At 33.8% G+C, this 22,863-nt stretch overlaps 1 protein-coding gene across 3 annotated transcripts in view; it reads left to right on the top strand.

Moving 5' to 3' along the window:
- Positions 1–22,863, top strand: part of CCDC53 (coiled-coil domain containing 53) — a 63,478-nt gene that overhangs the window by 6,122 nt on the left and 34,493 nt on the right. For 2 of the 3 annotated variants that reach the window (XM_012650255.1, XM_012650256.1), the window contains exons 3-5: positions 9,939–10,004; positions 11,935–12,042; positions 16,204–16,311. In XM_012650255.1, the coding sequence (XP_012505709.1) occupies positions 9,939–10,004; positions 11,935–12,042; positions 16,204–16,311 (282 nt within the window). Of the gene's footprint in view, positions 1–9,938; positions 10,005–11,934; positions 12,043–16,200; positions 16,312–22,863 lie in introns of all 3 variants that reach the window. The other variant, XM_012650253.1, reaches the window with a different exon arrangement.

Here is a 22,863-nt window from a genome sequence, read left to right as displayed (position 1 = left end):
TGTTTCTTTACTGATTTTCTGTCTGGGTAATCTGTCCATGGTTGAAAGTGAGGTATTGAAGTCCCTACTATTATTGTATTGCATTGTATTTCCTCAGATCTACTAATGTTCACTTTATATATTTAGATGTTCTGATGTTGGGTGCATGTATATTTATAATTGTTATATGTTCTTGATGAATTTATCCCTTTATCATTATATAATGACTTTCTTTGTCTCATTTTACAGTTTTTGACTTAAAATCTATTTTATCTGATACAAAAATAGCTACCCCTGCTCACTTTTGGTTTTCATTTACATGAAATATCTTTTTTCATTCTTTCATTTTCCATTTGTCCATTCTTAAAGGTGAAGTGAGTCTCTTCTGGGCAGCACATAGTTGAGTCTTGTTTTTATATTCATTCAGCCAATCTATGTCTTTTGATTAGAGAATTTAATCCATCTGCATTGAAGGTAATTATTGATAGGTCAGATATAAGTAATTTACACACCACCATTATAGTATTAGAACATTCTGATTTGACTATATACTATTACCAGTGAGTTTTATACTTTCATATGTTTTCTTGTTTCTAATTAGCATAGTTTTCTTTCAGCTTAAAGAACTCCCTTTACCATTTCTTGTAAGACAGGTCTTGTGATGATGAACTCCCTCAGCTTTTGTTTGTCTGGGAAAGTCTTTACCTCTTCTTCATTTCTGAAGGCCTGCTTTGCCAAACACAGTATTCTTGGTTGACAAGAGTTTTTTCCTCAGTACTTTGAATATATCATTGTACTCTCTCCTGTCTTGTAAGGGTTCTGCTGAGAAATCTGCTGTTAGCCTTATTGAAACTCCTTGATATGTGATTTACCTCTTTTTCTTGATGCTTTCAGTATCCTTTCAATGTCCTTGATTTTTCACAGTTGGGTTTTATGTCTTGGTTCAGTCTTATTTGGATTGAATCTGATTGGAGACCTTTGACCTTCCTGTTCCTGGAAATGCACAATTTTTCCCCAGATTTGGACGATCTTCTTCTACTATTTCTCTAAATAAACTTTCTACCCCTTTTGTCTCTCTTCTTAGACTATAGTAACTTGAAAATTTACTCTTTTAATGTGTCCCATTAATTCCATAAGCTTTCTTCATTCCTTTTCATTCTTTTTTCTCATCTGTCCTGTATATTGTCAAATAACCTATCTTTGAGTCCACGGATTCTACTTTCTTGATCATTTCCTCTATTGATACTCTCTTATTTCATTTTTCATTTCATTAATTGTATTTTTCAGCTGTAGCATTTGTTTTGTAAATAATATTTCAATCTTTATGTTAAATCTCACTTTATTCATTTATTGTTTTCCTAATTTCATTGCATTGTTTCTCTGTGTTTTCTTGAGTTTCCTTAAAACAATTATTTTGAATTCCTTGTCAGGCAGATAGTCAGTTACTGATGATTTGTTTTGTTTCATTGGTAGTGACATGTTTCATTGATTGTTCTTGATCCTTGTGGCTATATATTGGTGTATGTGCCTTTGAAGAAGTAGGGACTTATTCCAGTCTTTGCAGACTGACTTTGTGGGAAAGCCCTTCAACCAGTAAGCCCATCCAGAGGTTCTAGGTGGACCATCTAGCATGGTTTATGGGCAAGCTTGCTGCTGGAGCCTTTGGGAAGGTTGGCCTGGTACCTAGGTTCATGGGATTGTGCTTAGAGCCTGGATCCATTGGGGTGAACCTGTTGTTGGGCTCTGTGAGGGTGAGCCTGGTTCTTTGAGGGTAGGCTTAGAGCCTGTATCCATGGGGGACCAGCCTGGAGCCTAGGACCACTGAGGCCAGCCTAGCCCTGGTATGGGCTTAGACTCTGAGTCTGGGGTTGCTGGCCTGAACTTTGGGCTGGTCCAGAGCCTGGGACCACTGGGGTCAGCCTGGCAGTAGGACAGACCTGGAGCCTGGTACAGCATGATCTAGCCTGGCACTGGGCAGGGCCTGAAGGCTCAGTCTACAGGTATTGGCTCAGTCTACAGGTATTGGCCTGAAGTCTGAGACTGAGGGGGCTTTCCCAGCACTGGGTTTTGCTGGAGTGGGCCCAGTTTTGGGGTCCAAGGCAAAGTCTTGTGCTTACTTCCCTCTTTTTCCTCCACTTAAAGGGTATCTCTCTCTATGTTATGCTGCCTGGGGTTGGCAGGGAAAGGTTACATGGGTAATATAAAACTGTCCTTTCTTCACTCTCAAATGTGCTTTTTCTTATTTTTGTACTGCACCCAGATGCTATAATTTCTCAACTCACTTCCTTAGCTCTTGTAAAGTATTTTTGTGAATAAATAATTATTAAAATTGATGTTTCTGTGGGAAGATGAGTGCTAGAAAATACTATTCTGTCATCTTGCTGATGTCCTACCTTTCTCTTCTTTATGTATGATAATCTGGGGTTGACTGTAACTTATTATTTACAATTTATATTTCAGCAATTTGGAGATTTATGTCAGTTAAGGACTGCTCAATGAGATTACAATAACTAATATTTATTATGTGCTTACTCAGTGGTAGGCATCATAGTAAGTGCTTTGTATATATTTGCTCATCACAGCCTATCCTTTTGAGAGAGGTTCAGTTGTCCCTCTTGTACAGAAATAGAAACTAAGATACAAAGAGATTTAAATAATTCGCTTATTCATTCATTCAACATATATTTGAGTGCCTAGAATTTGTAGCTACATTATGCATTAGCTGGTCTAGCTTGTCCACACTCTCACAGATAGAAAGTAGCAGAACTGGGATTCCAATTCTGGTCTATTAACTGGAAAAGCCAATAATGTGTCACAACTCTCTTATGTTGTACCTTCTTATCTAAATAAGAAGGATATTTAGCTATTTTCAAGCGAGAGAGTACATACAGCACCTTTTTCACAGCTATTTTAAAATCTGTTCTTTAGATTTATATTCACTTCTTTGCTATGCTAAGTCTATTCGATGTAATATATTTTTTGATATACATTCCAAGGAGACTTAAAAAGTTTGTAGAAAAATGGAATTAAAAGTTAAAAATAAAAAATATAAATTTTGTCAACATAAACTCCATCAAGGTCGTGACACTTTAGTAAGTGATGATAGCAGTCATTTAGTCCATCCCTAAAGAACTAAAGGTCTTGGGAATTTACCCATGTCAATGCAGTCTTTTTTACATTATTAACTGAAGAAAAATGGGTGCCCTTTACAGACTTTTCAAGATGAGGAAACAAAAAGAAGTCAGAATAAGCCAAGTCAGGACTATAAGGTGGTTGCCTAATGATTTCCCATCAAAACTCTCACAAAATTGCCCTTGTATGATGAGAGGAATGAGCAAGAGCATTGCCATGGTGCAGAAGGACTCTTTGGTGAAGCTTTCCCAGGTGTTTTTCTGCTCAAGCTTTGGCTAACTTTCTCAGAACACTCTCATCGTAAGCAGATGTTATAATATCATCCTTTGGCCCTTCAGAAAGCCAATAAGCAAAATGCCTTTAGCATCCCAAAAAACTGTTGCCATGACTGGACCACTTCCACCTCTTGGTAGCCATTGCTTTGATGTGCTTTGTCCTCAGGATCATAATGGTAAAGCCATGTTTCACCTCCTGTTAAAATTCTTCGAAGAAATACTTTAGCATCTTGATCCTACTTATTTAAAATTTTCATTGAAAACTCTGCTCTCGTCTGCAGCTGATCTGGGCGCAACTGTTTTGGCACCCGTCAAGTGGAAAGTTTGCTCAACTTTAATTTTTCAGTCAGAATTGTGTAAGCTGAACCAATTGAGATGTCTTTAGTGTTGAATATTGTTTGTGCTGTTAATCATTGGTCCTCTTCAATTAGGGCACAAATTAGATTAATTTTTCCTTGCAAATTGATGTGGATAGCCTTGGGGCTAGGGGCTTCATCTTTAACGTTGTCTCATCCCTTCTTAAAATGAGTTATTCATTTGTAAAATGTTGATTTCTTTGGGACATTGTCCCCATAAACTTCTCTTAAAGCATCAGTGATTTCACTGTTCTTCCATCTAACCTTCACCATGAATCTGATGTTTGTTTTTACTTAAATTTTAGCAAATTCACGTTGCTCTGATAGGGCCCCTGATAGGGAACTGATGTCCTGTTCTTAGTGCTTAAAACTAGATCCTGTTCAAAAGTGTTATAACAAGTTAGTACAAGTTTATTTTAATGTGCAAAACAATTTTGAAATCCATGTATAATTTTTTCATAATACTTATTTTCCATGAATTTTTTGAAGACCCCTCATATGTATTCAAACATAAAGTATCACTTTTTCCTGAGTTAAGGTCAATGTAATGTTTTAAAATGGTTTTTAGGTTGTTAATATTACCTAATAGGCCTGTAGTCCTTGTTTATTTAAAGCCTTAAACAAAAACCAAACTGACTTGCCCTCAACAAAGAAAAATGAACCTCAACTGTTATTTTTTGAACTAGAAATGAACTGGAGGGAAAAAGAAAACTTCTCCCCCATCCCTCCCCCACATGATCTTTGAACCAAACCCAAAGTAACAACTTCAGTCACAGCTAAACTCAAACCAGAATTAAATTCAAAACAAATTGCTAGGGCTCTTTCTTCATCACTAATGCTGTTTTTAGAGTTCTGTAACAAAGGGAAGAGTATAGAACTGTATTCTTTGATGAACTCAACTTTTTAAAAACTTTCTGCCTATTAGGCTACTTTGTAACTCTTCTAATGACTGGCACCAGAGTAAAAGAGAGATTAGATGACAGAGAAAGGAAAGTAGTTGAGTCAGACTCAAATTATGAAGATACTTAGAGTCATCTCTTCTTCCTTCACAATCCCCAGTAAGTGTTTTTTATTCTTGCCCCAGTCAGGAAAATGTTACAGTGATCCATTAGGACTGCAGATTTCAAAAGAGGGTGGTGGAGGGGAGGAACATAAGATCTATTGCATATTGCAGGTAAAATATGAGCATTTAACTTTAAAGTCAAATGTACAATATGTACATGTAACAGAATTCAACTTGTATGCCCTAAATCTATTAACATTTTTTAAAAAGCAAGAAACAATTAAGTTTGAAAGCCAAAAAAAAAGGTCAAAGGTAGCTTGTAAACAGGAATGTCACCTGTATTATTCGGACTCAGATGTGTTACATGCCTAGAATACTGGATTTTTAAATAATTTTTTTAATTTTCTGAAATTTTTCATTTTTCTAAAATCTTTAAGAACAAGCAAAAGCGCTGAGAATTCTCACATGACCGAAAAAATTTTTCAGTGCTTATCTTCTACATTAAGTTTTTAAGGCCACCATTGGACTTAACTTTTAACCAGATAATCTTTTGCTTAAAACCTTGTTTGCTGCTACATCTTTTATTACTGCTGGGCTTAATTATCAGATGCAGCTTAATAAAACTATTGATTGTTTCCTTTTCTGACTTGTAGGTTATATACAACACGACAGGATATACCAAGAGATCCATTATTTTAAAATACTATTTCTCTTTTAGAGAAATGGATATGTAAGCTGGGTATTTCAGAGCCATGAAAAACTAATGTATTTTTGTTTCCATATTCAACTACTAACTCCATATTTCTTTCTCTTATCTTTTTTTCCACTTTAATAAAATGTACTGCCTTAGAAATAAGTGGGTAATAAATCAAGAAGTTTTCAGCTCATTTGATAAATATCAGGTACATTGTAAATTCCCCTGTTTTCCTAAACCAAAACATTTCAAGTTTATTTTAAATCCTCATAAAGAGGATGATTCAATGGGTGGGGAAGACTGTTAACTTTTTACTCCCTCTTGCTGGAACTTTCAGAGGTGAGGACAATTGCTATCGTTGCTCCTGTTACTTACATCCATAGTTATCCACAGTTTAGAGCACTAGAGATGTTTTTGATTTTAACAACTGGGGAGTGCTACTGGCATTTCGTAGGTAGAGACCAGAGATTCTGCTATACATCCTATACTACACAGAACAGCTTCCTACAGCAAAGAATTTTTCAGCTCAAAATGTCAGTGGAGGCTGGGTGCGGTAGCTCACGCCTGTAATCCTAGCTCTCTGGGAGGCCGAGGCGGGCGGATTGTTTGAGCTCAGGAGTTCGAAACCAGCCTGAGCAAGACCGAGACCCCGTCTCTATTAAAAATAGAAGGAAATTAATTGGACAACTAAAAATATGTAGAAAAATTAGCCGGGCGTGGTGGCGCATGCCTGTAGTCCCAGCTACTCGGGAGGCTGAGGCAGGAGGATCGCCTGAGCCCAGGAGTTTGAGGTTGCTGTGAGCTAGGCCGACGCCACGGCACTCACTCTAGCCCGGGCAAAAGAGTGAGACTCTGTCTCAAAAAAAAAGTCAGTGGAGCTAAGGCTGAGAAACCTGCTTTATAGTGGTCTGGGGGTTATAGAAAGAAAATGCAATAGGCCTAAACATCTTCAAAATGAACTTCAGCATCCCATAAATGAAGACAGGTGTACTTTCTCAAGTGACAATGACTCTAAAAAGTATGTATTCATGTATGTTATAACAATTATATTGGAACAGACCCAAAACCATTTATTAAGCTGAATTATCTTTGAAAAGCAGAAGTTCTTTCTTAATTATGCCAGGGACCCTTCAACAGTTTAGTGAAACCAAATTAATGTTTCCAAATCAATAAAATAAAATGCATAGGATTACAAAAGAAACTAGTCATATACTTTAAAAACTCAAAACTGTAATATAATAGTAGGTTCTTTATTAAAGCATTAAATTATATAATCTGTCAGCATGGTTCTAATAAACAATTTTGAAGTAGAAATCTGGAACAATTGCAACAAAAAAATCTGTGATTTTTATTGGTGACAGAGTCATAAGGTCCTAATACTACTGTGATTTTTTTTCACTAAATTTAAAGACAATCAAATTTGAGTTAGAGGTAAATAAAGATAGAATTTTTTTCTCTCATCCAGGTTCATTTAGGTTCAGAACTACTTTGTAAATTATCTTCTTAAATCAGATCAACAAAAGGCTTTTCCTCTTGGCTTGGGAAGATCTTTGTTATAATAAACTAAGGTGTTATTTTATTATCCATAAACATATTATCTATCTTCTCTAGAGCTGGTTTCTAAGAGTCTAAAATATTAAATGTTATCTGAAAATGTAAAATATTTCCCAGTATTACATATCACTTTTGAGAATTACTTCTTAACGTACCCAGCACCATTCAAATGAATTTTTTACATTAATAACTAGACTATTGTTGAAAATTCTTGAAACTTAATAGATATAATATAAAACTAAATTTTCCCCTAAAATATTCTTTACATTTGTCAGTGTGGTTACGACATAGGTGGCAGTAGCAGTAGCAAGCAAAAAACTGCTATTTGAGATACCAATTCCCATAATTATTTTAAATTTAGGAAAATTACTCTCAAACTTGCAAAGATGTTAAGTTTTTACAAATTAAAATATCAGTGTTTAGATCACTATCTTGTCTTACATGAACAAATCATTCATATAATCTTGTTTTATTAAAAAAGATCGTTTCATTTTGGTGAGGGTTTGATTATAGTAGATGAGAGTAGGTAAAATGAATGACAAAGCAAACGATCGCCATACCAAACTAATCAGTATCAAAAAAAAAAAAGAACTACTGCACATGAAAGTATAACTTTTTTCTCCAAGCCTCTTCAGTCTTCTTTATCAACTATAATTTTCCTAATAAACATTTTCATTCTTAGACCCTTATTTACTAAAATCTGAATTTCAATCCTCAGCCTGTACTATGTGAACCTTGGAGTGCCCATTTAATGACAAGTTTGCTTTATAAATCAACCGTGAAAATTTTTTAATACCAATTTTTAAAATAATTTCAGATAAATAATATCTATCTTAAGAAATTCATCAAGATCAGAAAAATTTGATTCCTAGTAGCAGTAGCGTCTTAGTGAGAAGCAGATTGATCATTTATTAGCTTTGGATAACAAAAATTCTGCTTATACAATACACAAGAATTTGCTATCATGTTTTAACAATGTAAAATTCTCTTGAAAATCTGTTGAGTAGTGCCTCTGGAGTTGGATGGTTTGAGTTCAGGTTATTTTGGTTGTATGAATACACTCAGTTTTTTCATCTTTACTTTTTTTTTTTTTTTTTTTGAGACAGAGTCTCACTCTGTTCCCCTGGCTAGAGTGAGTGCCATGGTGTCAGCCTAGCTCACAGCAACCTCAAACTCCTGGGCTCAAGCGAGCCTACTGCCTCAGCCTCCCAAGTAGCTGGGACTACAGGCATGTGCCACCATGCCCGGCTAATTTTTTCTATATATATTTTTTTTTGTCTAGATCATTTCTTTCTATTTTTTAGTAGAGACAGGGTCTCGCTCTTGTTCAGGCTGGTCTCGAACTCCTGACCTTGAGCCATCCACCCGCCTCGGCCTCCCAGAGTGCTAGGATTACAGGCGTGAGCCACCGCGCCGGCCAAGTTTTCTCATCTTTAAAACTGGCACAGTAGTTCCTACTTCATGGATATGGTGTGAGATTTCAAAAGATATGTTGCATATACAGTGTAGCATACATAGTAAGGTAAACACTCAAATGTTTATGTTGATTTTTTTAAAAGTACATATTTATATAGGTATATAAAAACAAAAATTAAATTTTTAATTCAGTTTTTTGTTTCTTTTTGTGTTCACTTTAATCAAACCAATATATTCATTTTTAAGTAAGTTAGAAATTATTACTTACTTTAAAAATTAATTTGCTGTAGGATTTCTGCTCTAGTGAATTAAGATTGATTAAATTTGCCAAAAATTAAGTTTCCATGATTTTCGGGAGTACAGCTGTTGTTTGAAGAGGGATTTATCCATGATATGTTTTCTAAACCTGTATTTATGTTTACATAAAACCTTTATGTGAACAAATTCTGGAAGTCATGGTTAAACTTAGCTTTGATGTCATTAATACTAGATTCTAATATTTTATTTTTAGATTATATCCTTGTGGATATCAAGATGCTCATCTTAAAAATAAGTACCCTGTAAAGAAGCACTAACTTACTCTGTGCCTACTTTCAGTTTTTCCCCCTCATTGTGGGTAAAATGACCATTTCTCAGGGTGTTAAAATTCTTATTAGTCATGATTGTGATATTAATAATATCCCAGAAGGCAGTCAGAATGCTGTATATCTGAAACTGTTATAGTAAACTGGCTAACTGCTCTTGGACTGTATGTCTGAATATAATAATGTTCAGGATTAGGGAGTTTGAAAAAAAATGTTCATATGGATCATATTTTATGATGTTACTTTTATTTGTGTAGGTGTATACGTATATGGATAATTTAATTGTACAAAGTAACTAGAGCATGGCAAGCTCTTCGATCTGGTTTATCTTGCATTTTGATGGCAGATTGCTTCTTTTTGCTTCTTTAGTACTCCTTCTAATTTTTCTTTTGTTTTAATTCTTTCCAAAATGAATTACTCATCTTCCAATTTCATCTCCTTTTACTCTTCACACCTAAGAAGTCTGAATTTGAGACAAATTATATACATTTATATGTTTAAGTGATTTATAAAGACAGACCCTGTCGTAGGCAATCTTTGGCTAATTTTTATTCTTTTTTTCTCTGAAGAATTCCTTCATTCATCAACAAATAATTATTAAGCTCCTGTTAAGTGTCAGGTACTGTTCTGGGCACTAGAGATATAGCAGTGAACAAAAGACTCTGTCCTTGGTTAAGTTTATATTCCAGTCCCAGTGATTGTTTACTGTTCTGATAATGAGTTTGCTAAAACTGAAAATGTAACTTTCTTATTGGTGAATATTAATAAAGATAATAGAATGCTTGAGTTTCCATTCCTAGTCATGTAAATAACACAGTAGTATATTAGAAAATGACAAATACAACCATAGTTTGTAATATTTTCTACTCTGCCCTTTGTTGTTCTTGTTAATAGTCTATCTTAATCAAAGACTTTAGTCTTATGTCTCTAATTTTTCTTTTCCAGAAACTGGCAAACCTTTCTCTTCGTATCCAACAAATTGAAACAACCCTCAATATTTTAGATGCAAAGGTTTGTATTTCTGAATAATTTATAGTATAAACTTTGCTATACATATACCAACTTTCTGAGTCATACCTAACTTTAATTGCATTTGGGAATGAATTCAGTTTAATTCCTGTATCTATGAAGTGGTACGATGATTTGTTTTTTAAAAAATGTATTATAATTACAAAGGAAATATTTGTTATGAACCATTGATTAAAATGTGCACATGGATTAAAATTACTTTCATTAGGCTAGGCAAAGACATCACGTGAATAACATGTTAACAAATTGACCTGTTATATAGTTCACTTCATTTGATGGAAAATTCAAAATTATTTTAACAGATAATACAATAATATTTATATAAATCTTTAGATGTCTCAGAGCAAAATGTAGAAACAGTATCACCTGTTTTCCATTTGTAAATATCTTAAATGCTAATGAAGAAAACCATTTTTGATGTCAGAAATTACAAGTGATAACTAGGAAAAACAGAATACTGTTCTGATTTGAAAGCTTAAAGATATTGTTGAATAACAGTGGCATATTTAGTTTTAACTTGGTTTCATTTTTAACATTATTGTACGTGTGGGTTTTTTTCTGCTTATAAAGTTATGGAGAACCTAGTATATTTTTGTTACTTTGTGTTTTATTGTGACTTAGTCCCAAAAAAATTGATCTAAAATATATTTGTTGAATATTTATGAGTAATAAAAAAATGACATATCTTTAGAATAAGGACCAGAGTATCTAGTTTGTGCTTTCTATATCTCCTTAATGGACTTCAGCAACTCTATTTCCCTTATAACGTTTCTCTAGCTTGGAAATTTAGAATACCTGGCCTTGAACATGTTCAAGATATTCTAACAGCCATGCCCACTTGAAACTGTTTGGGCTGTAGCCACTGTGCTAAGTACTGTCATCAGTCATCAGTTCTCAATGAATATTGCTGCTTAAGATCTTGTTACCATTGGTGTTTTCATTATTCTTTATTATGAGCATGTTCCATTTTTAATGTTTGGGGAATTCTCATGGAGTTAGAGTCCAAGGTCACACGTTAAGATCCCACATGGGCAAGTTAACCTTAGTTATTTCCATGGCCTTAGAATTAATCCCCAAAGTCAGTCAAACATCTGACAAATGTGTATCATTGATATCTAAATGAAATCAGAAAAGAAGGTTTGCATGGATCTTGCAAAGCTAATCTGAAATGCTTAACTATTTCAGGTTCAAATGCTTAATCACTGCATGTCGAAAGGCTGACAGTGTGCCTATTTTTTGTGTATAAGAAACAACATTTTAATAACAGTGGTAAATGGTAAAAAAAAAAGGAATGAGCTGTTTCATACATTAAAATGTAAAGACAAGTTTTGTCATGTTCCAGATAATTCAAACCTAACACATGCTACACAGCACTTTTTAAATAAAAATTTTAATAAAAATCCTTTTGCAATAACTTTGTAAGGTAAATTTTCTTATCTCCACTTTACAACTGAGAAAATTTACACAATATCACACAGCTGTGAATGGTAGAACTGGGACTTAAACCTAGTTAATCTGACTCCAAAGCCCCTGCTCTCAGTCCTTACACTAGGATTGTCTGTATTTTAAAAATAATTTCTGGGAAAAGAATGATTATAAACTAAATTAGATTTTTGAGAAATTCTTCAGAAGTATTTTATTTGTGACTGTCTTTCACTTTTAGCTTATGACATGGAGAATTAAAGATGAGATTTTATGAACCTATTTGTATAGACTTAGAACTTAAGACAGCTATTAAAAATACGAGGTCTATCTGGAAGGTATTCAGCCACGTAACCATTCTTGTGTTCTTGTTACATTAACAGTGGCTGGATACTTTCCGGACAGACCTCGTACTCATACCTGGAAATTTAGTGTTTATTTATGCACCTAATATGATCTTTGTATACCAACACTAATCTCCATTTCTCAGTTGTCATCTATCCCAGGCCTAGATGATGTCACATTTGAAGTATCTCCTTTAAGTGTCACTAATGTCACAAATGGACCACATTCAGAAGTCACTTCAGAGCAATCACAGGTAAGTATTTGAGTTCCAAGGACGAGCAGATCTTCTTGGTTGAAACTGATAGACCTAAGAAGCAGTTTGGAAGGAAGAAGTTAAACAAAAATGTAAAAATTTTAATAGTAAAATTATAAAACCTTAAGATACAAAATGAAATTTTGGGGGAAAAAGTTAGCTGTTTTATTTTATTATTTTGAAAGGCTTCCTGAAGTTAATATTTTTGTTTTTGCCTATAAAAAAGAAAATAAATCTGTATAGGGCTAGAAAAAATCATGAATACAATTATTTTCTTCAAGTTCCCTGTGGAAATTTTTCTAAGTTCTTATAAGAAATGTACTTTTAAAATGTTTCATTATAAAATTGTAAACATGCACAAAAATAGAACGAGGAGTACAATGAATACTCAATGCCTATTACCCAGATTCCCAGTTAAGATGTCACAATTGCTTCATCTATCTTGTCACTTGCTGAAATGAACCCCAAGCATCATGTCATTTTACCCCTACATAATTCCTTGAGCATCTTTGAAAAGTTTTGACATTTCTTGTGTAATATTTTTCTCATTTAAATGTCTTTATCATATTTTGTCATACACAATATAATTAACAGTAATTTCCTGGTATCATCTAACCTCTTTTTACTCAAAGTATGCCCCGTGGACCAGCTACAGGGACATCACCTGGGGGCTTATTAGAAATGAAGAACCTCAGGCTCCCAAAAAACCTGCTGAATCAGAATCTACGTTTTAACAAGATCCCTAAGTGATTTGTAGGCTCTTGAAATTTGAGAGTTACTGTTCTTAGAAATACCAATTGTCTAAAAAGTATGTTTTTAAAATTGATTTGTTTGAATCAGCATCCTAGTAGGAGCCACACTTTACATTTGGCTCTTATGTCTTAATGTTCATCTGTGCTTCTGTATAAATTTAAATTTTATATTATTTTTTATTTCAAAAAATGAAAATTCTTTGTTGTTTGAGAACAGACAATCTTTAGTGTATCTCAGTGAGGTATTAAAATCCAAAATAAGGTCGAGTGTGGTGGCTCACACCTGTAATCCTAGCACTTAAGGAGGACAGGGTGGGAGGATCACTTTAGGCCTGGAGTTGGCAACCAGCCTGAGCAACATATAAGACCCTGTCTCTACAGAAAATACAAAACTTAGCTGGGCATGGTGGCACGCTACTCCAGCTTCTTGGAAAGCTGAGGCAGCTGACCCCAGGAGTTTGAGGTAGCAGTGAGCTATGATGATGCCGCTGCACTCTAGCCCAGGCAACAGAGTGAGACCCTGTCTCCAAAATAATAATAATAAATACAGAATAAAATAATCTTAAAATGTTGGCCTACCAAAGTAATTAATAAACAGGTAGACTTCCTATATAATGGAATTCTACATTTGTACCTGGAGATACTTTTCACAGGATATTTTTTAGATAAATAATGATGTTGACAATGATAGTAATAGCTATCATTTGAAGGGTACTTACTGTGTGCCAGGGCACATACATTTTTAAGTGCTTTTCATAAATTAACTCATTTAATTCTCACAATAGCCCTGTGATGTGAGCACTATATTATCAATCCTACTTTACAGATGGATCAAATGAGGTACACAGACATTAAGTAACTTGCTGAAGGTTAAATAGTAATGGAAGAGCTGGAATTTTAACCCAGGCAGACTGATGCCAGGAGCCCTAGTTCTTACCTGCTATGCTGTAGTGCACTTTCTCCAGTAGCTGTGCTCAATTCATCAAACATATTGAGGATATGTGGTGTGAGGCCCTGGGAAAGAAACCATAAATTTAGATAGAGTATGTATTTGGGCAATGAATTAGATGATCATTTACTTAATAATTAGATATTAGAAAGTTTAACACCTGTTTAATTAATATAACTAATTCCATTTTGATGGACACTGAAATATATATAATATATGAGAGGAAATCCAAATGTAGAGGAGTTTAACTTTATAAAGTTCTCTCAATTGAATATGAACTATCCTCTTTCTAAAACAAGACATCTGTAAAGAATATTAAGAGAGTATTGCTACTGTACCTAGTAGTTATTCTTTGGTGGATATAGTTGTCATATGTTTCTATAAAATTTTTAAGTGGTATCTGTCTAACTTCAAATAGTAATCTTTCTAGGCACTATTAAGAATGCCATCTATAATACATTTTTTAAAACTTTTATGCAGTTGTGTTGGTCCTCACCTATTTAAGGTCCCGAAAAATTGATTACCAGTAATCACAGCTGAATTTCTTAATTTGCTTTGCAAATTCAGAATGACCTGGTATATCTCTGGCAATTTTATTTTAAAATTATATGCCATATTAATTTATTTAGAGGATTTATAAATTTCTGTTGGCTTGCAAAGTTTTACAAATTATGATAAAGTTATGTGTTGATTAGTTTAATAAAATAACTTCAGCATGTTCTTAATATTCAAAGTCAGCTTCTCATTTCTTCATTTTTATTAATTTGTATATTTTGTATAAAATATTTTGAAATGGGCTTAAGTACTGCTTAATACTGAGTTTACATTGACATTACAGTGAACTCAATTATCAGATAAAGTATAATTATACACTTTTTAAAAAACCATTCATTTATCACTATCTATACACAAGTCAAAGACCTAAGGTTTGTATATTGATTTTTCTGCAACTTTAGTTTCATGGTTCAGATTTTATCATTATTCACAATAGAATATCCAGTTATGCAGATTGAGATTAATTTGAGAATAAAATGAAGGACAGTTGAGAGATATGGTAGAGGATTTATTGGGTCAGTCAAGCAGCAAAGGTATAAGTAAGATATTACATAATTAAACCTTGTTGAGGTATTGGTTATTAGGCAAAAGTTAACAGCTGGGAGTTGAAATCTGTTAGGCTGGGCTGTAGTTCTCATTAGCTCTATTGTGCTGTTATATGAGTTTAATGTCCATAAATTAAAAAAAAATTTAGATTTCATTTGAATTTTTTATTAATTAACATTGTTTTGGACTTTTTAAACTTATATGCATTATAGATGAATATATATATATATATATATATAATTACTTTTGTTCACTTAACAGTATCATATAACAGGAGAAACCTAAGGGATTTTTGGATGTTTTGCTTCAGAGTTTTTGACAGATTTAGATTATATTTGAATTATTTGATTAAAAAAACCCTTAATATGTAATTCATACTCATATTCTAAAGACTATGAAGATTTAGACATTTATTTACATTTTAACTGAAATTAATTTTACCTGTATTTCAGCATAGACATATAAAATCGATTTCATTCTGTTAAAGAAATTCCTCTTAACACTTATATACAGATAATGAGCGAGATTCAAAAAAGTAAGTTTATTCTAAATGTTCAGTTTGATAGAAAAATCAAGTACTATATACGAGTCGTCCTAACTTGCACTTAAGGGTAGGGTTTCCATGTGGACAAGTTTCAGTTAACAGTGTACCATGTAAAGTGAGGACTGCTTGTATAATAAAAGCGTTTTTATCTAAAAGATCATTTTCCAGTATTCTTCATGGTAAATAATATTTAGTATTTAATCTTAACCACTCTGTGGACAATGTTACTGTTAATAGTTCCATCAGTAGCTGAAGTGTACAAAACCAGATAATTTTGTCTGAGAAACTGGCTTCTCTTCCAAAAATTCTCCAGGAATCACTTTCTAAAAGTTAGAAGAGCCATGTCCCCTTAGATTAAGGTGATTCAATAAATAAAGAGTTAAATTGGGTAGATGGTAGATACCTAGGAAATCAATTCGCTTTCTGTTAGAGTTGATGAATCAAATAGTTTTATTAGCTTTATTAAAAGTTTTATTAAAATAATATATCCACCTATAGTTCTTGCTTTATATCAGCACCCTGTGGACAAGTAAAGCAGAATTTTAATTTTTTTAATGCATGAATATATTTGCATTTTAAGGAATAATATAGTGTTGATATTAAGTGTAGCTTCCTCTGAAGTCAAATTTAAGTATTTGTAGATATTTAGAAACATATGTCCCATAATTAAATTATTAGTATTTAAATTTAGAAATATGATTTTTTTCTGATATTTATTGCCTTAGAATTATAGACAGAAACATCCCTTTTAAGTAACATGATGGACCCCTTTTGTGAATTGTCTAAAGATTTATACAAAATACTCTCTACAGCAGAACAGTACACAAGACTCTGGACCACACGAAAGTGAAGTATCAGCAGAAAATATCTTAACTGTAGCCAAGGATCCAAGATATGCCAGATATCTCAAAATGGTTCAAGTGGTAAGCTAATTTGGTCTGTCTTCTCTGTCTAGCAGCCTCATTTGAAATTCTTAACCCTGGAGGTTTCATTGTTATTTTATCAATCTGAGAAAACTGCTAAACTGAGTGACCAAGTTTTCTTCTCTCTTACTTCTTTTCTATTGTAATTAATACCCTGATAAAAAGCAGCCAGAAATCAAATCTTTCTAATTAGAATTGATCACATATTTCAAATTAACATAGTTTAATAAAGATTTATGTAAATTTCCTTGCTTTACACAAAGTTATCAATGCAAATCATGGATGTATCAAAAAGGAATGAAAGTAGAATATTCATTTGGTAAATCATTTGATTTTTAGCTTAATTCCCATATGCTAGCACAAATAATGTTTTTTAAATATTTTTTTCTGATGTGCATCTATCAGTGATCTCTTGGCCATGTAAATAATGCTTTCAATATATGACTTCATAACTCATATTTTTTCTAAGAAATCATGGTATGATACCAAAAATATTTGCAGTTGTCTCTAACAGCAGAAGTTAATTTCTTTTCATTCCTGTAGAAAGTTCTATTTCGATGGTTGAAGAAGGTAGCTGTCCATCATTTTTCTGTTAATGAAAAAATTAATACTCTTATAAAATTCTATTATCAGGCAAAAGAAATACAGTACTAATACTAAAGAAGAACAGTTTTGTTTTGCTGTCCATGGCATTGTTTATCACCAAAATAATTTAAAAGCAAATACTCTCTGACAACCAGAAAGAGTAGATTGATTCATTTAGAAGCTGGGGTGGGAAGGGGAGGGAGAAAAGTATATTCACTTTCCCTAGCTATCAGAAGGAGTGGATTTATCACTTTAAAATTTTCTTTTTTTCTTAACCCTTTATTTTTTTTTTCCTGAAGCTCTAGGCTCAGGAAAGCTCTAGGCTTTCCAGGAAAAAAAAAAAAAAAAAAACAGGCTTTGGGAAAAACATATAAAGTTTTTAAATTAAGAATAAAGCAGAGCCAGCTTGAATGTGAATCATGATGAATGCATTTTTGAAGCTAGAACCTGGGAAAGCCTAAGATTGAAAATAGACTTGTTAAAAACTGTGTGTTTGAGTCTTTTAAACAAAAGAGGAAAAGCTTCAAAATGACTCCGAAAAAGGCTTTTTGTGTTAGTCCCTTCTTGTCTTACCTATATAAAATAGGAAATAGGAAAATCTACTGAGTGATATCTGAATGCCCTGAAATCTTTTATGAAAGACTGTATCTTGGGATACCTGTTATATCCTTGATACATTACCTTTGATTTTACAAGAACTTCAAACATTCTTTTTCCTTTTCAGTGTAAATCTACTGTCCATTTTTTCTAGAAATATTTATTAAACACTAAGATATTAGCTATTGCGTAGATTTATTTGGCAAAGTTTCCAGACATAACTTGCAATTTTAATTTTTGTTATTAATTACTTAAACAGGTTCCATTGTTTTCAGATATATATATATATATACATGTAAAATAATTGGCCCTTTAAATATTCTTTTTTTCAATCATATGGTTTACCATCTCACTAGGAGTAACAGCCAAAATCTTTTATAGGCAGGCCCATGAGATCTCATCCAATCTAGTTCCCATGCTAACTTCATGATTTCATATTGTCACTCATTCTTCCCCAGCTCTACTGGCCTCCTTGATTTCCTTGGAGAAATATATGAGCAGTCTCCTGTCTCAGGGCCTTTGTATCAGCTAGTCTAGTCTCTCTGCCTGAAATACTCTTCCCCACATATCTTCATGGTTTGCTCCCTTACTTCCTTCAGATCTTTATTCAGATATTACCTTCTAAGTGAGGTCTTCCTTGACCACCCTATTTGAGTTGTAGTGTCCTCTGACCCAACTCTTTTTACCCCTTCCCTACTGTATTTTTCTTCATATCAGCTTCTAGCATTGTTCATATTTTACATATTTGTGTCTTTTCCTCTACTAAATTATAAACTCCATGAGGACAGGGAACTTTTTGTGTGTACTGTACTATTCCCATTCCTAGAACAATACCTAGCACATAGTATTTAGTTATGAATGAAAATGCCTATATTTTTCTCTGTGCCATTTTATCTTTTCATAGGTTTTGATGATAGATTTCTTTTTCACACTAGCTCAGTGGCTTTCAGAATGAGAAAATTGCAAAATATAAGTTCCTGGGCCCCACACTACAAAATTAGAATATCTAGTGTTGGTACTTGGCACATACAGCACATGTATTTTGGAATAAAGTTCTTCTGATTAAGAACTTTTTAAAATATTATAAACTATATATTAACATCATACATATTTTTAAATTTAAAAACATTTAAGAAAATAATTAATTGTTTTATTTAAAAAAGAAAGCCTTGGTGGGGCGCAGTAGCTCACACCTGTAATCCTGGCACTTTGGGAGGTTGAAGCAGGAGTATTGCTTGAGGCCAGGAGTTTGAAACCAACCTGGGCAATAGCAAAACCCCATCTGTACAAAAAGAAAACCAAAAAAGTTAGTCAGGCATGACGGCACGCACCTGTAGTCCCAGCTACTCAGGAAGCTGAGGCAGGAAGATCACTTGAGTCCACGAATTTGAGGTTGCAGTGAACCATAATGATGCCACTGCATTCTAACCTAGGCAACAGAGCAAGACTGTGTCTCAAAAAAGAAAAAAGAAAAGAAAGTTTTAACTCGCTAGCAGTACTTGGTACTTAACTTCAGTCCATCCTTTCTGCTTGATGGCACTGAGTATGATCAAGGGTTCAACTTCTTTGCCTCAGCCTTTTTCTGATTTTAGCTAAGTCTTCCTGTATTCAGCCTTTTGCATCCTTCCTGTCTTTGGTACAGGTGTTTTTATTTCCTAAGCATTTCCAGGGTTCTGGAAGTGCTGCTACTTCATGGTGTCTCCCTTTTCAGGCACATGAACTTGGCCTTCCATTGCTATGCTAAGTCCTCAATCATTCTTCTGTCTGCTCTAAACTATCCTGTAATGTGGTTCGTATATGCATCTGTATCAGTAAAGCTAGAGGTTATATTCTGTTTCTTATTGTTTGAGGGTGATTTGCAAGAAGAAAGGGGAGAACAACATCAAATTGCCACCCTAAAACTAGAAATTTATCCAAGTTAAATTGAATTTTATTGTTTTTAGTTTATTGTGCCAACCTATATCCCAGAATCTTATTACCCAATTTTTATTTCCTACTGCTCCCTGTCCTGAATTCCATTCTTCAGTCAGACAAAACCACAAACTTTTCCCTATGTAAGCTCCATGCTTTTTTACTCCTGAATCTAGATTCCCCTTATTACATGTCCAGATTCTACTCATCTAACATGTTCTTATGAATGCTGCCACTAAATCATCCCAGATTCTAAACCTACCAGCACATAAAGCTAGAATTAATTAATATCTCCCTTCATTGACCTATCCAACCACTTTATCTGTAATCTTTCTAGAATTTATCACTTCATACCTTGTTCTGTGATTATTTGTCCATATTTTTATATCCCCAGTTGAAAATGGAACCATGAGAGGAAGAATGGTATCTTGAATAATCTTTGTATTCATTTTAACACCTTACCCATAAAGGTATACAATCAATATTTGTTGAAAGGACTTTTTAATCCTGCATATTAACTCTCCTTCCCAGCTTTGTATCACCTGGAAATGTGTAAATATTCTCCCATTTCTTCAATTTATCAGTTTAAAATGTTTTGTAGGACCAAACCAAGAGTAGACCAAGTAGAAGTCTTCCTCAAGGTTGACATGAATCTGTCAGTCATTATTCTTTGGATTCTAATATTGAACCATCTATAAATCTACCCTTTCTTCTATTTCTTAAGAATATCATGAGTGACTGTCAATTTCCAGCAACAGATGTAGGCCCCATGTTAGACAATGCCCAGGATTGTCAAATCTTGATATGGTCACTACCAGAGTTCCTGTCACTTCTGTATCATCATTCATTTTGGCCTTTGTGTTCAAACTTAAGTACAAATAGTTAAACCCATTTCCCTCATTGCTTTCTTCGTCTGTTTAAGAAGTAAATTTTCAGACTAGGCACAGTGGCTCACGCCTGTAATCCTAGCACTTTGGGAGGCTGACTAGCACTCTGGGAGGTTGAGGCAGGAGGATCTCTTGAGGTCAGGAGTTCGAGACCAGCCTGAGCAAGAATGAGACCCCGTCTCTACAAAAAATAGAAAAATTAGCTGGACATGGTGGCACACACCTGTAGTCCCAGCTACTCAGGAGGCTGAGGCAGTAGGATTGCTTGAGCCCAGGAGTTTGAGGTTGCTGTGAGCTAGTCTAATGACATGGCACTCTAGCCCAGGCAACAGAGTGAAACTCTGTCTAAAAAAAAAAAAAAGAAAGAAATTTTCAGCAAAGCAACATAGGAATTTATCAGATGTTCTGATGTTCTGATTTGGGTAAAATTAAGCTTCTAGTACATATAGATAGGTAATGTCCCCCTGTCATATCTGTATCTTATCTTTGTGCCTATTTGTAATGTTTTAGGAAAGCCTTATTTAAATCCTCCATCTGGTTTGGCGGCCAAAAAGTATGCTCTATCTCATAATACAACTTTTACCTTCTTTAGCCTCATTTAGGAGTTTCTTTATCCCATGTTCAAGAATTTCCATATATGTGTATATGTATCGATTTATAGTTATTGTCCTCCCTCTGTTGTAAACATTGTAAGACATTCCTTTCAAATGCCAGTTCTCATGCACAAGTTTCTTCCCACTAAGTGTTAGCAATTCCCAAGATTTACTTATTTTGAAATTTCAAGTTTGCTTTGTATAACTACACACATACACACAAACACACACACTTTGTTTAGTCTGTTGGATTTATTTTCTGTTTACATTTTTCCTCCTAATAATTTTTTAATAGTTCTTCCACTCTGTATTCTTCCTTATTGCATTATTGTTATTTGTAGATCTAGTCTTACAGTTTTAATTGAGGATTTTTTTTATCCTTTGATTTCAGTCTAAAGCCCCTTGAACATACCTGTGGGTATTGCTAATTATAATCTTTTGCTTTTTCTGAACTACTTAACACTTTTCCAGAAGTACGATCATTCTAATGTCATAAGTCATCACCTAAAATACTGTTCTTCAGCAGTATCTGCATAGCTAGTTGTGCTTCCTATATCCATTCTTTTATAAAACTATAACTTTTCACTGGAAGAACAGATGACAGTGGCACCCTGCTTTAGAAAATGCCTTACAGGATTGGAGAAGAGTCATTAGAGATGCATTATAATCTGTGCCATTGAATCATTCAATTTCTGTCATTGAGATGTGAAGAATCCAGATAGCTTTGTTTCTCTGTACTCTAGGATGGTGATATGCCTTCCCATTTTCTGTTAGTCTAGTCTATTTTCTGTTAGTCTTATAGTTCACTGTGATAAGGTGGTTCAATTCCTTGAGTATAAACTCTGATAAGGTGGTTCAATTCCTTGAGTATATCTTGAGAACAAACAGGGTTCAGAGGGATATAGATAGAAAGAAAAACAAAATTGACCACTGGCCATAAAAAGGAGCCTAACTCCAGCTAATTCTAGAGGGCAGCTTCATTACATACTGCCTTATCAATATTGAAAAGTATTTCATTTCCCAACAAGATTTTAGATTTTCATTAAAATACCCAATTTTTTTCAACTTCATGGCGTGGGTAAGGTTTCTCTTGCTTACCCACCACACAAGATTTAGCTTTTGTTGTCAATGTAGAGAAATACTGATATCAACATAATTCATTAAATGAGTTCTACTTTGTCTATAGGTATAGTCTTGGGTAGTTTACCACCCATTGTACATGTTACTACAGGTTATAGAAGCTTAATTTTAGAAACCTACATTCCAACTTTTAGGGAATCGTTTGTATTAACAAAAGGGAAAATAGCATGGTCTCAAAAAAAACCTATCTCTCTGAAAAAAAAATCACTATATTTATGCCAACAGTATAAAAATCTATTCCAAAGATCCTAAAAAAAACCATCTGTATACCCTAAAAAGGGAATTAACAGTACTACAAGGTCTTTTACCTTGTGAAAGGGCAATAATAGGATTTATCCTTTTTCCATTACCATTATATTCTTGTCATTAAAAGTATGAGTTCCTTTTCCATAAGCAGAGTATTATACCTATATTCCAATCATGCTGAGTTTCTTACCATTTTCTAAAATGTAATATTCTTCCAGTCAGTAGCATCTTGATATGTAATAGCTCCTCAACAATCTTTTAATCTTTTCTCCCACTTCCTTCCTGAATTATTGTTTAGAACCGTTTCATTCTGTGTAATAAGACAGTGGAAAAGTGTTTTTCAAGTCCTTTAAGCTTATCGTCTAGTATAGAAAGCTTGAATTTGCAGACTACCAATGTGTAGTGATTCACTTCAGGTAGGTAGACATAGAAAGTCCTGCAGATTATTTAAAAAACAGGCTTTGTTTTTAATTTTCAGACTTCCTGGATATCGGGATGAGCTACCATCTTTTTTGGCTTCCTTTTCCTGGGTCGTAGCTATACCCTGGAATGTCCTACTTTTATATTTGCCTTGCCTCACTTGTCACAAACCA

Source organism: Propithecus coquereli, unplaced genomic scaffold, assembly GCF_000956105.1.
Source record: "Propithecus coquereli isolate 6110/MARCELLA unplaced genomic scaffold, Pcoq_1.0 Scaffold316, whole genome shotgun sequence".
NCBI lineage: Eukaryota > Metazoa > Chordata > Mammalia > Primates > Indriidae > Propithecus > Propithecus coquereli.
The sequence above is the reverse complement of the archived record's forward strand: the minus strand, read 5'-3'. Positions and strand labels throughout refer to the sequence as shown.